This window comes from Sminthopsis crassicaudata, chromosome 5 (genome assembly GCF_048593235.1).
Source record: "Sminthopsis crassicaudata isolate SCR6 chromosome 5, ASM4859323v1, whole genome shotgun sequence".
NCBI classification, from domain to species: Eukaryota; Metazoa; Chordata; class Mammalia; order Dasyuromorphia; family Dasyuridae; genus Sminthopsis; species Sminthopsis crassicaudata.
Window position 1 is genome coordinate 30,683,952 of NC_133621.1, and position 23,166 is coordinate 30,707,117.

The 23,166-nt window shown below is 41.4% G+C and overlaps 1 protein-coding gene across 1 annotated transcript in view; it reads right to left on the minus strand.

Annotated features, from left to right (window-relative positions):
- Positions 1-23,166, minus strand: part of KAT2B (lysine acetyltransferase 2B) — a 105,648-nt gene that overhangs the window by 76,695 nt on the left and 5,787 nt on the right. Inside the window, exon 4 of the mRNA XM_074269524.1 lies at positions 1,975-2,101. Within this exon, the coding sequence (XP_074125625.1) occupies positions 1,975-2,101 (127 nt within the window). The remainder of the gene's footprint in view (positions 1-1,974; positions 2,102-23,166) is intronic.

Here is a 23,166-nt window from a genome sequence, read left to right on the forward strand (position 1 = left end):
CAAACTGTGTTATTATGGGTAAATCACACACCCTCTCAGTGCCTCAGGCAACTCTCTCTCTAAGATTTTAGGTTTCAATAAAATAACCAATCTGCAAGGGAAGGGAGTTTCCATGTGAAGAATCACCCAACACTAATTTTATAAGTCTGGAGACTCCTCCTAAAAATTCCATTATTTATTTTATGACACTAATTGCCTTGAAAGTTTACATATTTCCATGCTCAGAAATACACTTTCTTACTATAACTCTCTCCAGATAACACTCTTATCAGGCCTGATTTTCCTTAAGATGGCCTTTGGCCAAATGCAATAAAATAACAATCTAACTTCACTCCATATCGAACATTTTACAGACTAAGAGAGGATACTCAGTACCAGGAAAAAAATGAAAGTTGGAAGATCATGGGAGGTCAATGGTAGCTACTGGATGGAAATTGCCAAATATATAGTATGGAGAAGTACATAGCTAATATATGTCCTTGAAGGACAGAATCCTATAACCTATTTAGCTCTACTAGGGAAGATCTGGAGACAGGAAAAAAAAAAAAAAAAAACAGTAACAAAACCTTGTGATTTGGAATGAAATGAGGGACGCTTGTTTTTCCAATGGTCCTTCTAGTCTATTTAAGAGAAAGCAGGATTGCAAGTGACTTTATTTGTTTTCCCCCCATTGCATAAAATGGTAGCTTAGTAGACAAGGCTAAAATAGCTGATTCTATATTCCATAAGAAATGACCAGCAGGAGGAATACAGAGAGGCTTGGAGAGACATCAACTGATGCTGAATGAAATGAACAGAACTAGGAGATCATTATACACTTCAACAACAATTCTGTATGAGGATGTATTCTGATGGAAGTGGAGATCTTCAACATAGAGAAGAGCTAATCCAATTCCAATTGATCCATGATGGACACAATCAGCTACACCCAGAGAAGGAACACTGGGAAGTAAGTGTAAACTGTTTGCATTTTTGTTTTTCTTCCCAGGTTATTTTTACCTTCCGAATCCAATTCTTCCTTTGCAGCAACAACAACAACAACAAAATTCGGTTCTGCCCATATATATATTGTACCTAGGATAAATATGTATGGGAATGCCTGCCATCTAAGGGAGGGGGCGGAGGGAAGGAGGGGAAAAATTCAGAACAGAAGGGAGTACAAGGGGTAATGTTGTAAAAAATTACTTATGCATATGTACTGTCAAAAAATGTTATAATTATAAAATTAATTTTTTTTAAATAGCTGATTGTATTAAAAAAAAAAAAAAAAAACTATCCTCTTATGACAATGCTTAATTAACTTGCCTGGACTGACAGAAAATGCTATCTGCTTTGTAAGAGAAAGAAGAAATATGAAAATAAACATTTTAAAACGATAAACAGAAGTCACACATAACTCAAACGAAGCTTTGTGTCTGACACTCACTAGCTGTGAAACCCTGAACAAGTCATTTAAGAATCTCAGTTTCCTCATCTGCAAATTGGTCATCATAATATTGGTATCTCAGCCAACTGTCACAAGGCTCAAACGAGCTAAAGAATGTGATAACTATCTGTGATTATTAGTGTCACCAGAGATCAAGGCAATGGAGAAATGAGAAAACATTGCGAGGAAGGATCCCAAGAAAAAAACCGGGAGCAATAATAACAATAATTAGATGAGGGAATTACAGATGGTGACTCTGGTCTTGGAGTCGGAGGCCAATGTCTCATCTCATTTGACAAGTCTCTTCTGAGCTCTTTGATGTCAGAGGCGCTCTGTTAAGGCAACAGAAGCAAAGAGGAGAGGCCTCTGGGGATGGGACAGTGGAGCTCCCACATGGAACTCTCAGAGCAAGATCATCACAAGCGGGGGAGCCACACTTTTACCCTGTTTGAAGGAAAATCGGATTAAAATTCATCCTCAGATGGCAGTTACACACAAGCCAGGGCCTCTTTGAGAGGGGAAGGGGGGGGGGGGGGTCTGTTGCTTACCGAGAGCGTGGCTACAACTACGACAGGACTCAGTGAGACTGACAATTATCTGCTGCACGTCTGCCCGGGGAGGAGTGGGCGGGGGATTGGGGTTTTTCCAGCCATTACATTTACAAGATTCCTCGGCCTGAAAATTTAAAAAAGAGAGAGAGAGAGAAATTTATGTAACAGACTGTAACATGGGCTGATTGCTTTGTATAAGAAAATATAGATGAGTTATGAGACGCCAGACCCTCTGACTTTGCATTTTCTAGGAACACCCAGAAGGATCAATACTGAACTAGTGGCCAAAGTGAGCAGGGTTTTGTTTGTTTGTTGGCTTTGGGAGGGAGGGAAGGGGAAGGCTCGCTGAGCCTGACAATTTTCAGCAGTCAGCACCAGCCAGTTGAGAGAGTAAGCCAACGGCCTCTGTCCAATGGCTCTTGGCAAGTGTGAGGGACAGGATTCCAGAGGCATCCATTGGAAATGTTTCCTGGTGTCTTCCAAGTGCCAAAGCAGTCCCCCTTGCAGCTTAGCAGGCCCTGGCAGGCAGGCTCCAAACACCCCCATTTGTTCAATGGAGCTTTAGATCACCTTGACCCTGCCTTGAGGAGAGGGAAGAGAAAGGGAAGAATGGAAAGAAAGCAGAAATGAAAGAAAAAGATATCTGAATGAGGGCACAAAGTCGAAGGAAGAGGCACAGAAGGAGGAAGGCCTCCTTTAGGGTTTGCTGGGGGGGGGGGGGAGGTGGAGGGGGTTTAAATTTTGTTTTGTTCTATTTAGGGTAGGATAGATAAATACCAATCCAGTAAAGGCCACACTCCTGGGCCTTCCTTCTTTCATCGTTATCTTTGTGAAATACAAGATGACTTAATTTCACAGCAATATAGGATCACGGGTCAGAGATCCAGAGCTGAAAGGGTCCTCAGAATTTACAGATAAGGAAACTGAGGTTCCAAGATAATAAATTGATCATATTTCAGTGTGACCCATGATCAAATAACCAGTAAATGTCAGCAAGAGAACTCGACCCCTGTCCTTGTGAGCTCCAACAGCAAAGAGTGATCTATTTTCTTTGCCACATTCAAACTTTTATGATGCATGACCTGAGATATAAGGGAATTCTGAGCTCTAAAGATTGCCAATCCTTTTAAGTATCATTTTTTTAAAAATTTAAATATAGGGGTAGCTAGATGGCGCAGTGGATAGAGCACCAGCCTTGAATTCAGGAGGACCTGAGTTCAAATCTGGTCTCAGACACTTAACACTTCCTAGCTGTGTGACCCTGGGCAAGTCACTTAACCCCAACCTCAGGGGGGGAAAAAAAATTTAAATATAAACACTGACAAATATCTTTCCAAAACGTACTTATACATTATGGCCCTCTTATTGGGAACATATGACAAAAATAAATGTACCGTCTTTCTCTTGATGATTGAGTCATCAGTATTATTAAATATTCTTTAGAACTTCTCAAACATTTATTCAATAAATCTCTGAATTATCTACTTTGTGCAGAACACTGTGCTTGGTTCTGAGAACCAGGGTGTTTTCATATTTAAAAAACCCTTCTCCCCCAGCCTTAATGAAACTTACAGTCTAGTGCTCCTAAAGTACTGTCTTCCAGGGCACTGAGGTGTCTAAGGCAGATTGTTCTTAAATCAAATGGTGCAAGACCACTCTGCCTTTATAGAGATGCTATCTGCTGTGACTTTACACTGTCACTTCTCCAGTTCTTGTCAATGCCCCTGCCTCTAACAACACTTCCTTTGTCATTTGCTGTGGCTAGCGTGTGAGCGCACACACACACACGCACACGCACACACACACACGCACACACACGCACACACCTAACCTTGTGATAATAACCAGTACAATGAAAATGATTTCAGATGTATTATAGTTATTCTGTGTAGAGAATCCTCCCTATCAGAATTTCAGCTCTTGTTTCTGGCATCAATCCTGAGCCTTAGCACAATAGACACGTGTTTCATTACTTGCTGATTGATTGATTAAATCTCTAATTCCTGAGCAAGTTCCTAAAAGCCCATCCCACACAGGAGAGAGTTTGGCAAGTGAATGGGAGTGAAAGGGAGCCAAAGGGAGCCAATGGCTGCTCATGGTTTTTCCATTCCCCCCCCATGACTGAAAGTAGCAAATAAATGAAATAAAGCAAATTATTACCTTGACTTATTGAGTAGTTAGGCAGATAAAGTGACAGAGAAATGGAGAGAGCAGACAGACATTTAGAGGGGCCTCCATGAGATAATGTATGAGGAGACTGACAAAAGGGAGAAAAGACTGAAAATGGTTATGGGCACAGATTGGGGGGAAGAGAGAGCAGGAAACAGCTTTGTAGTGGCAGAAGAATGGCAAAATCTTGTAGGAAAGCAAGCTCTTCTTGGAGGTGCCCTCCTCCCCTGCCCTTCCCTCCCGGCATCGTTCCTACCCCGGCCCCAAACTCCAAGGCTGGAGCAGCCACGGCAGGGAGGAAGCCACAAGGTCACGCTTGGAATCTTCAGTCATTCCACTGGGCACCCACCTCTCCATCCCCAGCACCCCGGAAGGGAAGAGGTCACTCACTTCCCTGTGGAATCTCGTGAAAATTTAGAGACAGGGAGAGAGATGTAGTGGAAAACATTAGATGATGTGTTACATATGTGTGTATGTACATACACACACATGTTTTAAATTTTGTAGACAGCAGAGTGCAAGGGATATAGGTAAGGGCCTATCCTTAAATGTTGAGAAAGACCCGCTACCCCCTCCATTTTCACAGCTGCTCCCCCCAGATCTTGCAAACAGCCAGTCTGATCCCGTTGCCCTACTAGACACTGGTTGTGTTTAAACAATGATCAACAGCAACAAAGCAGCCACAACACCCCCATGCTACATGTCAGAATGGGGGGGCAGGGGGAGGGATGGAGAGCAAGAGAAATGAGAAACCTTTAAATGTTCAACAAATACTTTCTAACCTAAAAAGCATCAATGAAGTCACCAGAAGCAACAGTGGGGAAGGAAGAGAGCAAAGGATTGAAGGGGAAGGTAGAGGGGGGCGGCACAATTGAGTATCCAGGGGCCCAAGACTGGGGTGCTCCTAGTTATCCGGAAACCAGCAAACCCCAGTGAGCAAGTTAACGGTCCCAGAGCACACACTGGAGTGGAAGGAACCCTTGGGAAGTTGCCTTAAGGTGTCAGCCTAGACACTGCAGGAGAATTGGCCAAGGAGAAGAAAGGGTGAGGAAACTCTGGGCCGGCCTAGGCTGACCTAGTTGCTGGGCCTCTTCCCTCCTGCCTCCTGCCTTTGCCAATACAGAAAGAGCCTCAAAGATAAAGCAGATCAGACTCTGCTCAGTGAAGATGACCTCAATCAGAGGCGCCGGAGCTCTTACTAGCTGTATACCTTGGAAGGAGACTGCCTGAGACGCAGAAGGATTAAAGAGGGGGTTCTTAACCTGGGGTCCCCAGATAGATTTCAGGGAATTTGTGAACAGGGATAAAGGGAAAATTACATCTTCTTTTTCACTTTTTATTTGTGTACAGCTTGTCTCCTTCATTAGATCACAAACCTCTTGAGGGCAGGGGCTCTCTTTTTTGTATCCCCAGTCATCAGCTGGTACCCAGCATAAATTTAAATGTTTATTCTTTGACTCCAATTCTACCAGAGTCTTTCAGTCCTCAGTGCTTACACCAAATATAAGGCTGGAAAAATGATGATTCTGCATTTTTGCCCCCTCTCAGGGAAAAAAAAAAGTGGGATGTTGATTTCGAAGGCCTATTCCCTAGCACGGTTTTGAGGTTGTTCTTATATAATTGAAGTCAGTCAAGTGGATAGACCTCTAGGAATTGTGGTTGCTTGGGAACAGACCCTTCTGCATTAGTTACGGACCCAAGCTGCCTCCTGCAGAGGAGATCCATTTCCTCGGGTCTATACATTAGAATCCTAAGTAGAAGCACAGAGTCAACACTTAGTCTGTGGGCAGGCAGGAGCTTCAAAAAATGCTTTCCAGGGACTGAATTAAAAGTACCAACAGTCTGGGGTTAACTCGAGGTATTTATTAAGCAGTCATCATGTATAAGTTCCCGAGTAGAGTTAGAGAAAGGGCCTGGCCTCTGCCCCAATCTAGTCATGATATCCAAATGTTTCATCACAAGAAAAACAAATAACAAATGTTGGAGGGGATGTGGGAAAACTGGGACACTAATACGTTGTTGGTGGAGTTGTGAACTGATCCAACCATTGCAGGGAGCAATTTAGATCTATGCCCAAAGAGCTACCAAACTGTACATGCCATCTGGTGCTGCAGTGTCTCTACTGAGTCTGTATCTCAAAGAGATCAAAAACGGATCCACATGTGCAAAAGTGTTTGTGGCAGCCCTTTTTGTAGTGACAAGGACCTGGAAACTGAGTGGATGTCCATCAGTTGGAGAATGGCTGAATAAGTTATGGGATATGAATGCTATAAAATATTGTTGTCTAAGAACTGATCAGCAGGAGGCAGCTAGGTGGCGCAGTGGATGAAGCACCAGCCCTGAAGTCAGGAGGACCTGAGTTCAAATCTAATGTCAGACACTTAACACTTCCTGGCTGTGGGACTCTGGGCAAGTTACTTAAGTCCAATTGCTTCCACACACAAAAAAAAAAAAAGAAAGAAAGAAAAGAAAAGAAAAAAAAAAAAAAAAAGAAAAGAAAAAAGAAAGAAAAAGAAAAAGAAAAGAAGAAAAAAAGAAAAGAAATGACCCCTAAGATGATTTAAAAGAAGCCTCAAGAGATTTACATGAACTGATGCTAAGTGAAATGAGCAGAACCAGATCATTAAACATGGCAACAACAAGATTATATGATGATCAATTCTGATAGACTTGGCTCTCTTCAACAAAGGAGGGGATTCAAGACAATTTCAAAAGATTTGTGATACAAAGAGCCATTCAAATCCAGAGAGAGAACTATGGAGACTGAATGTGGGTCAAAGCATAGTGTTTTCATCTTTTTTGTTCTTTGGGTTTTTTTTTTTCCTTTCTCATTTTTTTTAATCTGATTTTTCTTGAACAGTATTATAAATACAGACATGTTTAGAAGAATTGAACATTTAACTTTGCTGTCTAAGGGAGAGGGAAGTGGGAAGAAAGAAAAATTTGGAACAAGATTTTTGCAAGGGTGAATGTTGAAAATTATCTTCGCATGTATTTTGAAAAATAAAAAGCTATTATAAATTTAAAAAACAATATTAACAGAAAAAATAAATTAATCCCCCTCCAAAAAAAGATATGTTTCATCAGAAGATTGGTCACAAGAGGATAAAAATTTCTGTCCACAACATGATGCTGCTAATAGAATCAATTTGTCAGGTAGCATTTATGGAGGACCTATTACGTGTCAGACACTATACCGGGTGATGAGACCAGATGAAAGACTAAAAAGAATCAGTTGGTCCCACATGGAGACTGCACTAAGACTTTAGGAACAACTATAACCCATTTACTGACATGCACTAGAAGACTTTCCCCAGAGTGCAGAAACCCAACCACAATGCCTTAGAACAACAGTCTACAGCACGAGGGGGTTTGAAATCCTTATTAGTGGAGAGAATGAAAACCGAGACCCTGAAAGAATAGTGAAGGGATCAGCACTAGCAAGATGACATCCCAGAATTCACTACTTCTCCCAAACCTGGGAGGGAGAACAAGACAGAGACAATGTGAAAGCACAAGGAAGCCCGGCTCAAATCCTGACAAGGGACCCGAGCTGAGGGGGCAAGAGGAATCTGAGACTGTTTTGTCCACAACACAAGGTTGCCTGGTCACCCAGGGAAGGAGGTCGCTTCTAAAAGCAGGAGAAACAGCTGGGTCATTTCTGGAAGGTCTGCATGCCCGCCCTCCTTCCTTCTTCACTCCTTTCCAGGCATCCTGCCTTCAGAGACTCTTCAGGAGAAACAAGATAAGAAGAGATAAGGTCTTAGCAGTTTTTCAGCCTGCCTTTGGAGCTGCACTAAAGGAAGGGCCCCGGATGGAGCTGCACTAAGGAGACAAATTCCAAGCTGAGGAGTTCCTATTTTCTCCCCAGAGGCAGTAGGAGGTGAAAGTTCTGGAGAGAAACAATGTCAAGGGCAGACTTGTGCTTTAGGAAGGTTCCAATGGCAGCCAAGAAGATGGATTGGGGCAGGGAGACACCAGAAGCCGGTAATCCATCACTCTATGGCGAGAAGTGATAAGGGCCTGAAGGAGAGGGACTTGTGTCTTTTGTGCTGCTGATAAACACAAATAGTCCAGTCCCAAGGAAGCCCACCCAGCCCCACCCTCTTTCAGCAGCAATAGCCCAGGACCGAGCCATAAGGGAACTTGACAGAATTTCTTCCCACTATGGATTTTCAAGTTTCTGCCCCATCTTCTCCTTATTATCCTCATGGGGGAAGAGCCAAGCAGGGATGGAAGATTTTGTTCAACTCTAAAGCTGTGTTGATAGTAAGAGCCACACTCTTAAGGAGTGGAGGCCCTCTAGGTAATGTAGGAGGGCTCTTCCACCCCCACAATCACCACTAGTGGATTTGGCACAATCAGTGTTTCCTCCATCCTTCTCCTTCCCCCTGCCCCCATCCTCAAAACTCAGAACACTGAGGAACAACAGATCTTGATTTGGGAACCACTAAAATCATGTGGTGTGTGATTTCTGATGGGAAAGGTCAAGAGGAGAAAAAGAACATGAAGTGGACTAAAGAGAAGGGATCCAGGGGGATGTCAGAGAACAAATGCTCAGCATCCCCCAATCACGCCACCCCCTCCCAGATTTAAGGGATCAGAAAGTAGAGACTTTTCATCCAACCTTATGTTTGTACAAACTCCCAGTTTCACCAAGGTTTGAGCCAACCAGTAACAAACTTCTAATAATACTTAGAGTTTCTACCCTAGCAGAGAGTATCAGGATAAATGCAATCAAAACAAAAATGACAAAAAGCCACCAGCAGCCATCCCTCACCTACCTCACTGTTACCAGCTGCCTGTACCGTGCTGATTTTTTTATGAATTCACAAAGCCTCATGGGCCTGCCCACCTAACACATTCATGGAATGTGTTCAAACCAGTCACAGATGAAATAACATGTTGTTGAGAGCTCAATGAGGCAACCCCCCACAAAAAAACCCCAAAAACTGATTCAGTGGGCTCCTCCCCACCCCTCAGCCCAGGTAAAGACCCCAGCCATGAAGTAGGAGGAGGATTAGGAGGAAGAAGACCAGAGTTCTGACAGGGCCAAGCTCAACATTTCCTGGCTCCCTCCCTCATGTAGGAGGGTTCCCCACTAGACAGCCAGGAACTTTGCCTTTTCCCTCAGCTCCAGGCCTGTCAGCCACCTCCAATTGAGTATCCTGAAGGTATCAAAATTCCTCCTTTGCATAACAAACTCAGGCTTCAATATTGGGCCCACTCCCCTCCTGTATCTGCAAAGACACTGCCATCCTTCTAGTCCCTCATGTGTGCAACATCAGTGACATCCAAGACCCCTCTCTTTCCCCACCCCCATATCCCTATTCTACCTCTCAATGCCCCCTTTCTCCACCCACAGTCACCCCTCTAGTTCAGGTCCTCATCACCCTAGGCTATCAGTGGCTCCCCACTCAGATCCATCCTCTACCCCAGACTCATCTTTCTAAGCAGGGACCAGATCATTCTCTGGGCCAGAAGCCTCCCCAATCTCTTAACTCAAACCTTCAGGATCTATCCCCATAAACCCCACCCCCCACCTCCCACCCATAGGATTATTTCTCATCTTTCCTTGGAGCTCTGGCTATAATCCAATCAAAACAGTAGATGAGCTGCTGTTTCCGGAAGAGAGAATTCTATCACCTCTGGGCAACTGTAACCTGGGCTGGACCTGGAAAAGCACTCCTTCCCATCTACCTTAGAATCCAAAGATTTCTCAGAGGCTTTTTTCCTCAGAGTTCACTGTCTCCTCCAATTACCCCATCTATACTTAGCTGTGGATGTTGTTACCTAGTATATACTTACCTGTTGCTATTCAGTACCCATTCTCCACCCCCATCCCTCATAAAATATAAGCACCTGGAAGGAAGAGACTATTTGCTGTTCACTCCATAGCTACAGGGCCTAGCATGCCTATTTTTCAGTAAATTCAGTCCAGTGTGACTCTTTGTGATCCCATTTGGGGTTTTCCTGACAAAGATACTGGAGTGATTTGCCATTTCCTTCTCCAGCTCATTTTATAATTAAGGAAACAGAGGCACACAGAAATAAAGTGACTTGTCCAGGGTCACACAACTAGGAAGTATCTGAGGCCAGCTTTGAACTCAGGAGGATGAGGCTTCTTGACTCCAAAGCCTGGCACTCCCATTGTGCCACCTAACTATCCCTTGTACACATATAGTAAGTATACAATAAATGCAGATTAGACTAGTTACAAATTATAGCACCGGGATAACTGGCATCTTCTGAGTTCTGGCTTTTTTTTTTAATTTCTTATGATTGCAAAATGTTTTTATTTTTTAAAAATATGAATCATCCTTTAAAGCCCAGCTTCTTAAACTGTGGTTCATGACTCCATAGTGGGTCTCACAACTGAATATGACAGTGTGAAACTGTGATTTTTTAAGTCATTAATTTGATTTGCATCCCTGTTTTATATACCTAGAGTCGTGTAAAAACTTCTCGGTTGAAAAGAAGTCTCAAGTGGCAAGAATTGCAGAAGCCCCAAAGGACAGGATATTTTTGTGCATGTAATACTTCCCCCTCTGCTAAGTAGAATCTTTTCAAGACTTGAGTCTTTCAGAAATGATAAGCTGACTCTCCAAGGAAGAGGCAAGATGGAGCATGTTCCTGTATTTGCCCTCCTGAGTAACCTTTAGGCTTCCTTAAATAATCCACATCAGGGCTACCACCTTTGCTCAGGAAAAACAAAGGTCTCCCCTTGAATGACATTCTCCCCATTGCTCCTTAATCAGCCCAAATTGTGGCTGTCTCAAGAACCTCTCTAAAAACTAAGGGGCAGGCAGCAGCAGCAGCTCCCCCAAAGCACCTTTGCTGAGACCCCAGGCTATTTTGGGGATGAGCTTCCAAGCCAATTAAGTGCCTGGGGCAGAAAGGGTAAATCTGCAGATTATGGAGCTTCTCAGTGGGCAAAGCAAGAGGCTCCAAGTCAGTCTCAATCAGGCTCATTGGAGGATAAAGGTAGAGTGGGGAGCCAAAGTTACAGGCCCAGCGAATGGGTTAGCCTTTTTATATGGCGGATGCAGGTAAGGTCAACAGGAAAGAGCAAGTGGGGAAGACCAGAAAGAGGCCCTGATCTGGACGCAGAAAACCCAGACCAAGTCTGGAAGCTGCCAGCCATTTCAGATAAATGTGCTCTTGGCAAATGACGAAATCCTCCCAAGCTGCAATTTCCCCATCGGCAAAAATAATGCTAATAACACTTGGTGGTAAGGATCAAATGAGATCATGTATAAAAAACTGTTTTTGTAACAGCTAAAGTGCCATGTTAATATTATTATATCATGTTACTATTATAGGATGTTCAATTAATACGACAATAAGAATAAAGTTGCCTAAATGGGCTGAACAAAGGGGTTATAGAGCTCAATGGCACAAGTAAAAAGCAAACAGACCTCATCAGCAGGGTTGGTGATGAGTAAGATGGGTGTGAAGATGTTTTGGATGATACCCAGATGGAAGGGAACCAGAGCACCAAAGTGTCATACAGAAATAGACAGGTCCACCCTCGGAACTCTCATAACCAAAGCAGCAGCCAAGGGTGACTGACTTGTACAGACTGAGTGGGAAAGGGCTACCTCATCTCCTGGCATAAAAGGTGGCCGGAGGCCCGCGAGCATTTCTCTGGGGCTGCTGGTGGGGTCCTCTGCTTTGCTGCTAGATATGGACCTGTTCGAGAGCAGGGAATTCTACTCAAAGAAAGGAGGAGGCCGGTGGATGAGTTTAGAGTGGGAGACATGGTCACAAAAGTAGCAACAAAACACTTTTTCCTTTTTATAACTGAGGTAATGGGGGTTAAGTGACTTGTCCAGGGTCACACAGCCAGGAAGTGTTAAGTGTCTGAGGCCAGATTTGAACTTAGGTCCTCCCAACTTCAGGGCTGGAGCTCTATCCACTGTGCCACCAAGCTGCCCCCAAAATGCAGACAGGACACAAATAACAGTCTCTATTACTAGCTTTTTAAAATTTATATGTGTATTTACACACAAGCATATTTTAAAATCATAGATTAGCAAAGTTCAGTTTCTCATAGGAGCCTCATCTCTATTCTTTGCTTCTCATTTTCTGTCTGTTTATGGCTGTGAAGTTGACAGCACCCATTGTCTAGAATTCTAAAATGATGTATTCAGTGGTTTGGAGATTCTTTTTAGAAGTGGTCTCCCAACAAAAGCATACCACTCATGGATGAAGTAGGAAATCTGCTTCTCCTGTCAGTTGGCTCAATAGGAGGGGCAGGGACTGCCGCCTTTAGGACTGAGCCGATTGCCAAGAGGCATTAGCCTCTTTCTGCTTCTGGAAGGCAGAAGCAGGCATCATTAATGGGCAGATCTGAGGGGAAAAACTTCATGTCTTCCCAGAAAATCCACAAGTGGCTCAGGGGGCACTGGAAGGGGCAGGAGGATTGTGTCCTCCCTCATTGGGAGCCTTCAAACAAGCTGCAGGATGAGCTTTCATCAGGGACACCCTGACACTCTCATGGTGATTCTTTTTCTCAGGGATGGCCCCCAGATCCCTTCCAACTCTGCACAGCCAGGATTCCATGAAGCTCCATTGAATTAAATACAACTGCAAAAGGCCCGTGTTTTACGAGGCAGTCAGTACTAGATCTGGAATCAGAGGAGCTGGGTACAAATCCCAGCTAAGCCAGCAGTGTTACTATGGCACTTAACCTCTCCCCGGTGATGAAATGCAGACAATGGAATTAAAATGTTCTATGGTCCCTTCCATCTCTGAGTCAATGATGGACAGTTTGGGAACCTTCCTAGTACAGTGTTCTTTTCATCGCCTGAAAATTGCTAGTCATGGAACAAGGCAGCTTCAATCCGAGACTTAAAGACTTATCAATATTAATAAGGATTACTATCCTTGTGGATGTTGATAAGGACATTAATATTCTAACAAGGATATTAAATTCATTACTCCAATGGTTCCATGATCTTACTGATGTGGGTATTCTCTCCACAGGGACAGACTGTATGACCTATCTAAATATTTCCATGCTGTGAGGCCCATAAATCCACGAAATGCCCTGGAAACTTTACTCTAGGGGATTCCCCATTTACTGAGTAGCATTGAAAACCTCAGGTACTTAGGGACCAAATGACCTCATCAGAAATCTGTGATGGATTGCTTGTGGACAGTTAGCTTTAGACTGTTTAAAACCTGGCCAAGCCAACTTCTTTTATTAGGGCAACCTCTGAAGGGGGGAGGAAAGAGACAAGTATAAACAGGCACCTTTCTTTAAAACTGCTTTCCCATCTTTCCACTGATGCGACAACTAGAACATTTAAAGATGAAGGGAAAAGAAGGGAAGAGGGATGATGGCACCGAAAATACTAACCGCTCTGCAACAAGAAATGTGGTTTTACACACATATATTGTATCTAGGATATACAGTACAACATTTAACATGTATGGGATTGCCTGTCATCTAGGGGAGGGAGTAGAGGGAGGGAGGGGAAAAATTGGAAAAGTGAATACAAGGGATAAATAATGTAAAAAAAAAAAATTACCCATGCATATGTACTGTCAAAAAAATTATAATTATAAAATTAATTTAAAAATTTTAAAAAAAGAAAAAAGAAAATACTAATGGCTCCACCTCTCTTATTGTCCTCTCTCTTCAAGGAAGAGAAAGGAACCTCCCATACTTTTCAGTTTGCTCACTGGTGACAATCCATCAAAAATCATTACAATGGATCAAGGGCTGTGGATGCAGAGGTAAAAAAAAAAAAGCCTTACCCTCAAGGAGCTCTTAATCTAATAGGCCGGATAATATGTCAGTAAGTAGGCAGACCTAAGACATATGGATGTGGATGGAGAGTAAACTTAGAGGGAAAGACACCCGTTAACTCCTAGCAGACAAACACTGTTGTTGATCTATTTCCATCCAGAGTACTCTAGAGCTAGACAACTTATTTTTGTCTTTTCCTTCCAAAAGCTTTGCACTCCTTCTGTTGAATGGAAATGTACATCCATGTTATAATAAAACTCAATGTGAAAATAGGCCATGCTTAAAAAAAAAAGTCTTACTGATCCCAGTAATTTCCCAATATATCTTCCCTCCCTAGAACTCAGGGGAAAAAAAAAAAACTAATTGTCTGACAAAGCAACCCTTCTGCTAGTGAATACATCTCTGTATCCCTGGCCCCTCCACATCTCTACCACTTGTTCTGAGCAATGAGGTTGGTCACTGGAAACAATCTGATTGAAGCTACCTCTTAGAAGCCCAGTACTGCTTTCTTCACTCCATACTGATTTGCTTTTAAGGAAACACTTCTGAGGCAATTTTGCTCTAGTGTCTATGCAATGGGAGGGACACATGGTTTTGGTCAAATTTTACTATCTTTCAAACCTTTTTTCCCCCTCAGTTTTTAAAGACAAGTGAGCCTTCCTGAGAGGGTGCTAATTCATCTTGCTAGTCTTGCTCTTTGTGAAAACTATACCTCCTATATTGGGGAAGCAATCAATCAGGGCCCATGACTCCTTTTCCTTTAGCCTGAAATGGAGGAGCAGAGTTCTTGAGGGAAGGCCCGTTCCCTTTACTCCGATAATTTAGTTCACTAAGTGTTACTTGTCCAGAAAAAATAAACTTCAGACTGAATGAGTTGGCTAATTATAGCTTATGTCAGACTTAATCCAGGACAATTTGACCATCCCAAAGTAGCCCCTAATCTTCAAGGTGAAAGTCTAAATGGCTTCAGTCATCTGGGGATCAGAAAGGCTTGGGACTGGGCCAGATCATTAAGGCTTATGTTTAAGCAGAGTTCCTGGGCCCACTGATCTGACCCCATCTATGCCTCTTGGCTGGAACTAAGGCAAGCCTTGCAATTCAACAGTGAGCCGGATCCCAGGTTATAAGCATCTGGTGCCAAAACAGCTACACAAGAGAATTAATGCAGTGAAATAAAGAGGGAGAAAAGGCTGACAAACTGGTTGGTTTGTCAGCATCACTAATAACCTGTTGATTGACTGAATGTTCTATTTTTCAGCTCACTGTTCCAGCATCATGTGGACAGCATTGGGGAGCAGAAAGCAAAAAAAAAAAAAATCTTATACTTTGTAAAGCATCCCCTTAGAAAACCAAGTTCATCTGGTTGTTTACCAGTTTTCATGTCTATCTCTGCTGACAGTCACCAACCATAACCAGCTTAAAGTGGGGGCAGTTTGAAAGACCTGAGTTCAAATTCTACTTCAGACAATTACTAGTATGAAAGCCTGGACAAGTCATTTAATTTGTTTGCCTCAGTTTTCTTAGCTAGAAAATGGGAATAATAGTAACCCCCAGAGTTATTGTGAGGATCAAATGTGCTATTAAATGTAAATCCCTTAGTATAGTGCCTGGCACATAGTAAGTTCTATGTCAATGCTTTGTATTTTTATAGACTTCCCACCTGGACTCTGAGTCCGTATTTTCAGCTGTCTCCAGAGCATTTCCATTGAACATGTGTTAAGACTAAACTTCTCCACATTGCCCCAAGCCAGCTGTCTTCTCACCAGTCTCATTTCCATCAGTTCTCCCTGTATTTTTTCATCAAAGTCTTCCCCCCAAAACACACAGAATCAAAAAGGCCTGTTGACTTTCCTTTCAAAATGTCTTTCATACTCATCCCTCACTTTCCATTCACTGTCTGCTGCCAAGCTTGTGACCTCATGCCTGAATTATTGCAACAAGGCCCCAACTCTGGATTCCAATTGCTCCCAAATCACTAGTACCAGGTCTAGCTACCTAAAACTTGCATTTGTGTACACTTTATAAAGCATAAATTGCAAAGCAATTTATCTCATTTTATCTCTATTCATCCTTTAAATCAGCAAGGAAAGGTATTTTTATTCTTGATTTACAAAAGAGGAAACTGCTAAATGGAGGAGGGAAAGGAGGGGTGTTGCACTAAATAAGGGGAAATTAACCTTTTGGCATGGATGGTCCTTAAAGCTCTTCTCAGAATAATTTTTTTTTTCTTTTTAACAGATTTTTTTTTTTTAGCTTCAAATCTCCCTCTCCCTATTCCCTGATCCACCCAATGAAAAGGCAATTTTTAAAAAACTTATTACAAATATGCAAAACAAACTTAACATTAGCCACATTTCCCAAAAAAAAGGCAAGAAAAAGCAAGTTTTTCTGAAAAAAAAAAAAAAAAAAAAAGCTACTACTTTTTATAACTAACAATATTCCATCATTCATATATCAATTATTTCTTTAGTTGTTCCATGACTAAAGGGCATCCCCTCAATTTGATACCACAAAAAAGTGGCTAAATATTTTCGAACATCCTTTTCCTTTTTCTTTTATCTCTTTGGGGTATATCCCCAGTAGTGATAGTGCTGGCTCGTAGGGCATGTTCAGTTTGATTGATTTCAGCACATAGTTCCAAATTGCTTTCCACAGTAGTTGGACTATTTCACAGCTCCACCAACACTGCATTAGTGACATCCCCTATCTCCTCCAGCATTTGCTAATTGGATGGGTAGCAAAGTGGCACCTCAGAGTTATTTTAATTTACATTTCCCTAATTATTAGTAATTTTCATATGACTATCAATAGCTTTAACTTCTTCCTCTGAAAATTGCCTGTTCACAGTCTTTGGCCTGTTATGAGTTGCGGAAACTCTCTTGGAATAACAGTATGAAATAAATATAAAGAGTATTATATTACAAAGAAAACCACCCAAAAAATTTAAAACCAAGTTTACAGACCTCAGGAACAAGATGGTTTCTAAAGTCCACTCTATAACTGGTGATTCTAAGTAAAGATAACGGATGATATCCTATAATCAACTGAGGAGATTGGGGACTCCCCACACAGGTGACTCCTTCCATGCAACCCAAGCTAAAGAAATAAGCCAGTGCCAGTTTTTCAGTGTTGGAGAGGGAGAAATGACTAAAAAGAATCATTTCTCTATAAGCAGTTCCTGATGTTAGCAAGGATTCTAGATATTAAGCTGAAGACTTTAGGAGTCACTCACTCCAAGATCCTCATCTTGCAAATAAAATGTAAACCTAGAGAACTTTCCCAAGATCACATAGGGATTCAATGACTAAGGCAGGAATCTGAATCCTAGGCTTCTAAATCCATTGCTCTGCAGACCATACTCCTTCACTTATCTCCTGAGTCACCCCATTAGGAACAACTTTCCTCAAGTACTCAGTCATTACTCTCTTTACCTCCAGACAGAACATTGATATTGACTTTTTCTGTATGTTATAACCCCACTGTGCGGACAGAGTCCATTCTCCTCAGGCAGTGGGCCAGCCAATGATTATTTGCCATCATCACAGAGGATATCCAGGGCAAAGTTGGGAGCTTCCCTGGGGATGAAGCCTTCTAAATGCTTCCATTTGTTATTTCCCTGTCATGGATGGGACAAGATGAGAACAAGTCCTTTTAGCCCCCAGCATGTTTATTCAATGTCTGCTGTGTGCCAGGCACTGTGGTGAGCACTGAAAATACAAAGAGAAAAAAGGTCCCTGCCCCATAGTAACTCAGTCTAGTAGTTCAGATATATGTGAGTCTCTCTTGGCCCCATATGGGGTTTTCTTGGCAAAAATAAGGGAGTAGTTTGTCATTTCCTTCTCTAGTAAGAATGAGGCAAATAGAGATTAACTTGCTCAAGGTCACACAGCTGAGTGGGTGCACCTGAGGCCCCCTTTGAACTCAGGTCTTCCTCCCTTGAGAGCTAGTGTTCTAAGCACTGAACCACCTAGCTGCCTGCTAAAAGCTATGTACCAAAAAAATATGTGTAGGATAAAGTGGAGATAATCCACCCAGGGAAGGCACTAGTATTAAGAAGGATCAGGAAACGCTTTGTGTAGAAGATGGGATTTTAGCTGAGACTTGAAGGAAGCCAGGGGAGCGGGGAGAGAATTCCAAGCCTGGGAGACAACTAGGCTGAAGATAAACTGATTTATGTGAAGAACAGCAAAAGGTATCAGTATGGCTGGATCTAAAAGTGTCAGAAGCCTGGAAAAAACTTGGAAGTGGCCAGGTTAGGAAGGGATCAAAAAGCCAAAGAGATCTCAAAGTTTATTCTGGAAGTGACAGGGAGCCTCTGACCTTTACTGAATAAGTAAAGAACACAGTTAGACCTTACCTCAGGAAGATCAATTGACAACTGGTGAACTATTGGGGGAGGGGAAAGGGGTGTGAAAGAAACACTGAAAGCATGAAATCAATTGTCAGTGCCAATAGTCCAGGTGTGAGGCAATGAGAGCCTGTATCTGGCTGGTGATATTGCATGAAGGTAAGATTGACAGGATTTGGCAACAGATTGGTTATTGCCCTAGGACTGGGAGGATGGGGATACCCCTGATAGTAATAAGGCAGATAGCAAGAGTAGGTACTCAGTAAATGTTCACAGGACTGAGTCCCTGAGGAGATCACGACCTCAAAGGGTTGCAATTTCTGCTTGGCTATATCGAAAGCCTAGACTGTTTCCTGGTACCCTGCCATCCCACTTCCACACCAGCTTATTACAACTGAAGCAAATTATAGCCACCTTCATTATTAGTCACCCTTGGATGCTATTGGTTTTTTTTCCCCTTACACTTATAGAATCAATTACATCTCCTAGAGCCAAGTTAAATGTCAAGCATGCTGTGAGCAATCAATAACTGTTGATTATTATATAGAACAGACTAGAGCTCCACGTGTTATACTCAGGTCACTGAAGATATACCTATAAGCTTGTCCTTTGATTACATTTTCTTGCAACTACCAGGTATTATATACTGTGATTACTCACATTTTCACTTGATGAGGTGGAGAAATATTTATTAAGCATAGAACTGGAAGTTATATGAGTAACAGGAGAGGGAGGACTTCTCCCACTTTCTCTTCCATTGTGTAAAACAAATAACAACCAATCAAGATGCAAGGGACCTTACGGATCACAAGAAATGCCTTCTCAATTTGGATCCGGAGTGGGAAATGGCCATGTAAGGCCACTGGAATGATTTGGTAAAGCAAAGATGGATGAAAAGCTAGGTACAACAACCTCCCACTGCTTGAGTTTTATAAGTTGATAATTTTGTATGGCTTGGAAATAATGTTATAAATATCCAAATGACCCTTGGCAGAACAAAGGTCCCCCCCATCCCTGACTTAGATGCTGTTTGATGTCCTATATGAGGGTTGCCAATATCTTTTTCGAATACTTTGCTTTATGCCTTAATTGATATTAATCATCATAAGGGCATTCAAAGTTATCTCTACTCTTTCCACTTTTCAAGCATGTTATTCAATTTTGGTAAATATACAGGAGATTCTTTGCTGGATGGATCTTTAAAGGGAGAATTCTGCACAGAATCACAGCACAAATTCAAAGGATTTATAGTAGTAAGTTACCTTAGTAGAATGATGGTCCTGGAGTTAGGAAGACCAGAAATTGATGGACTGAATGAAACTGTAAGTTGCCTATGGAAATGGTCAGCTATTACTACTGTCTATCTACCCAGGTTACTTATACCTTCAGAATCTAATACTTAATGTGCAACAAGAAAATGGTATTTACACACATATATTGTATCTATGTTATAGTGTAACACATGTAAAATGTATGGGATTGCCTGTCATCAAGGGGAGGGAGCAGAGGAAGGGAGGGGATAATTTGGAAAAATGAATACAAGGGATGTTATAAAAACACAATTACTCATGCATATATACTGTCAAAAAAATTTATAAATAAAATTTAAAAAAGAAATGCTTATTAATTTAAAAAATAATTAAAGAAAAAGAAATGAGGAAAAAAAAAAAGGGGAATGGTCAGCTATTTATAATTATTGGAATGCTTCCTTCCTAATCCACCAGCAAGGGCACCATGTGCAATTGTCCTGAATCTCAAAGTCTTGTTCCTAAACAAGAGCCCTTCTATAACAGATGGGGGGAGGGGAAACCAATTTTTGCTTGAAAATCTCCAGAATCAGCCTTTCTCAAGGCAGCAAGACATAATGGAGAATACATTTGGAGTCAAAAGGGCCTAGGTTCAAGACCCAGCTCAACTTGTTCGATTTTGGACAAGTCACTTTTCTCCTCTGAATCTCACACTATTCATCTTTCAAATGAGAAGGTTGGCCTGATGCTCATTGACCTGAGAGATATGAGGTAAATCACTTCTCTGAGCCTCAGTTTTCCTCATTTGTAAAATGAGAGGATCTTACCAGATAAGTCTCTGAAGTTCCTTCCAGTTCTCAATCTAAGATCTCAAAGCATTTCCATAAATTTGAGCACATGGGTACTAGAGGCTTATCAAGCTTCCAGAGGCTTATAAGATGCACCATATTCCCTTCCTTGAATACCAATAATTTTATTGTAAGTTTATAACAATCAAGATTATTACTTATGCTTCTATATAATACTAATGATGAAAATGATAATATTTTTACGCAATGCTTTAAAGTTTGCAAAATAATCATGATCAGGGGTTCTCAAACTACAGCCAGCAGGCCCCATGTGGCCACCCAGGACGTTTATGCGGCCCACTGGGTTATAGCAAATGGGCTGAGGGGCAGAGACAGAGTGTGAGGTTTTGTTTTTACTATAGTCCGGCCCTCCCACAGTCTGAGGGACAGTGAACTGGCCCCCCCTATTTAAAAAGTCTGAGGACCACTGATTCTAGATTCTCAAAACCCATTGAGGCAGGTGTTTGGTAGCTGGCCACTCTTTCCTCATGATCCCAGGATATATGGAAGTGTCCTTGTGACTGCCATTCTAGACAAGGTAATAATATCAAGCTAAGAAGGTACCTGGAACAATCCTAAATGCTAAAGAATTATTATGTTCCATAAATGAAGACACTATTATTTCCAGTCTTTAATCTTATGATGTCATCATTGCCTTGCCCAAGGGAGGACCCTCATAAACATATAGTCCTCTCTTGGAAGAGACAGGAACTCTTTGGAAACATAAGACCTTAACTCCAAGCCAGTTTCTGTGATGAGGCAGCCACAGGCCCCTAAGGAGGTCCCTTAATTTCTGGACCTCAATTTTCTCAACTGTGAAATGGGATTGATAATATCTTCCCTATCAATTTCACAAGATCAAAGGAGATGACATATGTGATGGCACTTTGAAAAAAAGTCAAAAAACATTAAGGTGATATTGGAGAATAGAAATGATTGAGCTAAGTCACCCCAAAGCAATAAAATGTTGTTTGGTCTGAGAAGATTAAGCTACAAATAGGCAGAGTCCATTGATATTAAGTCAAAACAACAATGCCTTATTTAAAGAATAAGAGTTGACCATCATAAAAGGAAGATGTCTGGTTTTACACAGATACATTGTATCTAGGATATACTGTAACACATGTAAAATGTATGGGATTGCCTGTCATCTAGGGGAGGGAGTAGAGGGAGGGAGGGGAAAATTTGGAAAAGTGAATACAAGGAATAATATTGTAAAAAAAAATTACCCATGCATATGTACTGTCAAAAAAAATTAATTATAAAATTAATAAATTATTTAAAAAAGGGAAGATGTCATGGGTCTAGGAGATAATAGACCTCTATCCACCCATGAAAGTAAGAAAGATCTGGGTTCAATTGTTGCCTCTAGTTGTGTGACCATGATCAAGTCATCTAATCTCTAGGTCCTCAGAAAATTCCTTACAAACCAGAGGAAAGAAATAGTAGAGTGAAGGTAGTCTTGGATACAAAGCAAGAAAATCTGAATTTGAATTATAGCTCTGCAATTTGCCATAAAGGCTTTTTTATTCTGTTTCAAATCTTCATCTATAAAAAGGAATTTGGATAGGATGATCCCAAAAATCTTTTTCCAACTCTAAATTTCTAATCTTTTGATCCACAGATCTCAATGGAGATGATTTCCACACTTAGAGTTCTCTATACTAAAGAACCAGTTAAAAGAGTAACAACTATTCCTTCTTCCAAAGGGGTTTGGACCATCTGGGATTTTTATTAGCTCCACATCTATGAACGGTCTTGTGAAAAATTACAGAATAGATTTTACTCAAGTGGACTGCTCAAGTATTTATATCTTCCTAACATATATAGATTATACTGCTGAAGCCACCCAGTTGGAATTAAAATGAACTCTTGGCTCCCCCACCCCTTGCCAAAAAAGTGACTTTTGTGTGTCTCCTCTCCTTTTGGAGGTTGGAAGCTCACAATGAAGGCAAGGTCAATCCGCCTGAGCCTGCAAACATCTCCGTGCTCGCATATGGCTTCATGTTGCCTTCTTCGTGAGATGGGAGCATTGGATCCAGATCTTCCTTGAAAGTTTGTGGGAAAATAAATTTGGGCAGCTTTCCTAAATGCTTTTTTGTTGTCCTTGCCAAAGGAAACATTTTCATGCAACAATTTTTGTTGTGTGATAAGTGCTGTTTTGCTATCTAGAAATGACTTGACTTCAGAGCAGTATGCCATGATTTATAAGCCTGAAGGTTGGAGGTTTTTGGTTTTTTTTAAAGGATTTGAAAATTGACTCTGCAACATAGTATATACTAAGAAACTTCTCTAAGTTTACACACACATATGAGAGAGCATTAGATACACTGAATTCCAATTAAAAAGTCGACAATCAATTTATCTCATGTATGTGTGCACATACCTTAAAAAAAAAGACTTCGAAGAGGAAGATTCTATGGAGCTATTTAGGCTTCCAATAACATTAAAAACATTTCTCCCCACTATGAATTCTTTAAACATATTTATGGCACTACAAGGCATTCAGCATAATTTCTCTCAAAATGAAGACAGCCCTCAGAATTGTATGCTAAGCCTAAAAATAACTTTGCTCTCATAAGGAACAAATTACAAACCTAATGTCTACTCAAGGCTCTATATGAGTTATATGGCTTAACCTTGGCTCCCATCCATTTATCCTTGACCTGTATCCACACAGATTTATGAGCTTTTAAAGTCAGAAGAGTCTTTTGTTATTTTAACCATGACATATGTACCTTCTGTCCAACCTCGTCTTAATATTTTCTGCTCTAGTGTCTGTGTATGGATATAGTGTTTCCTGTTTTACTCCTTGAAGTG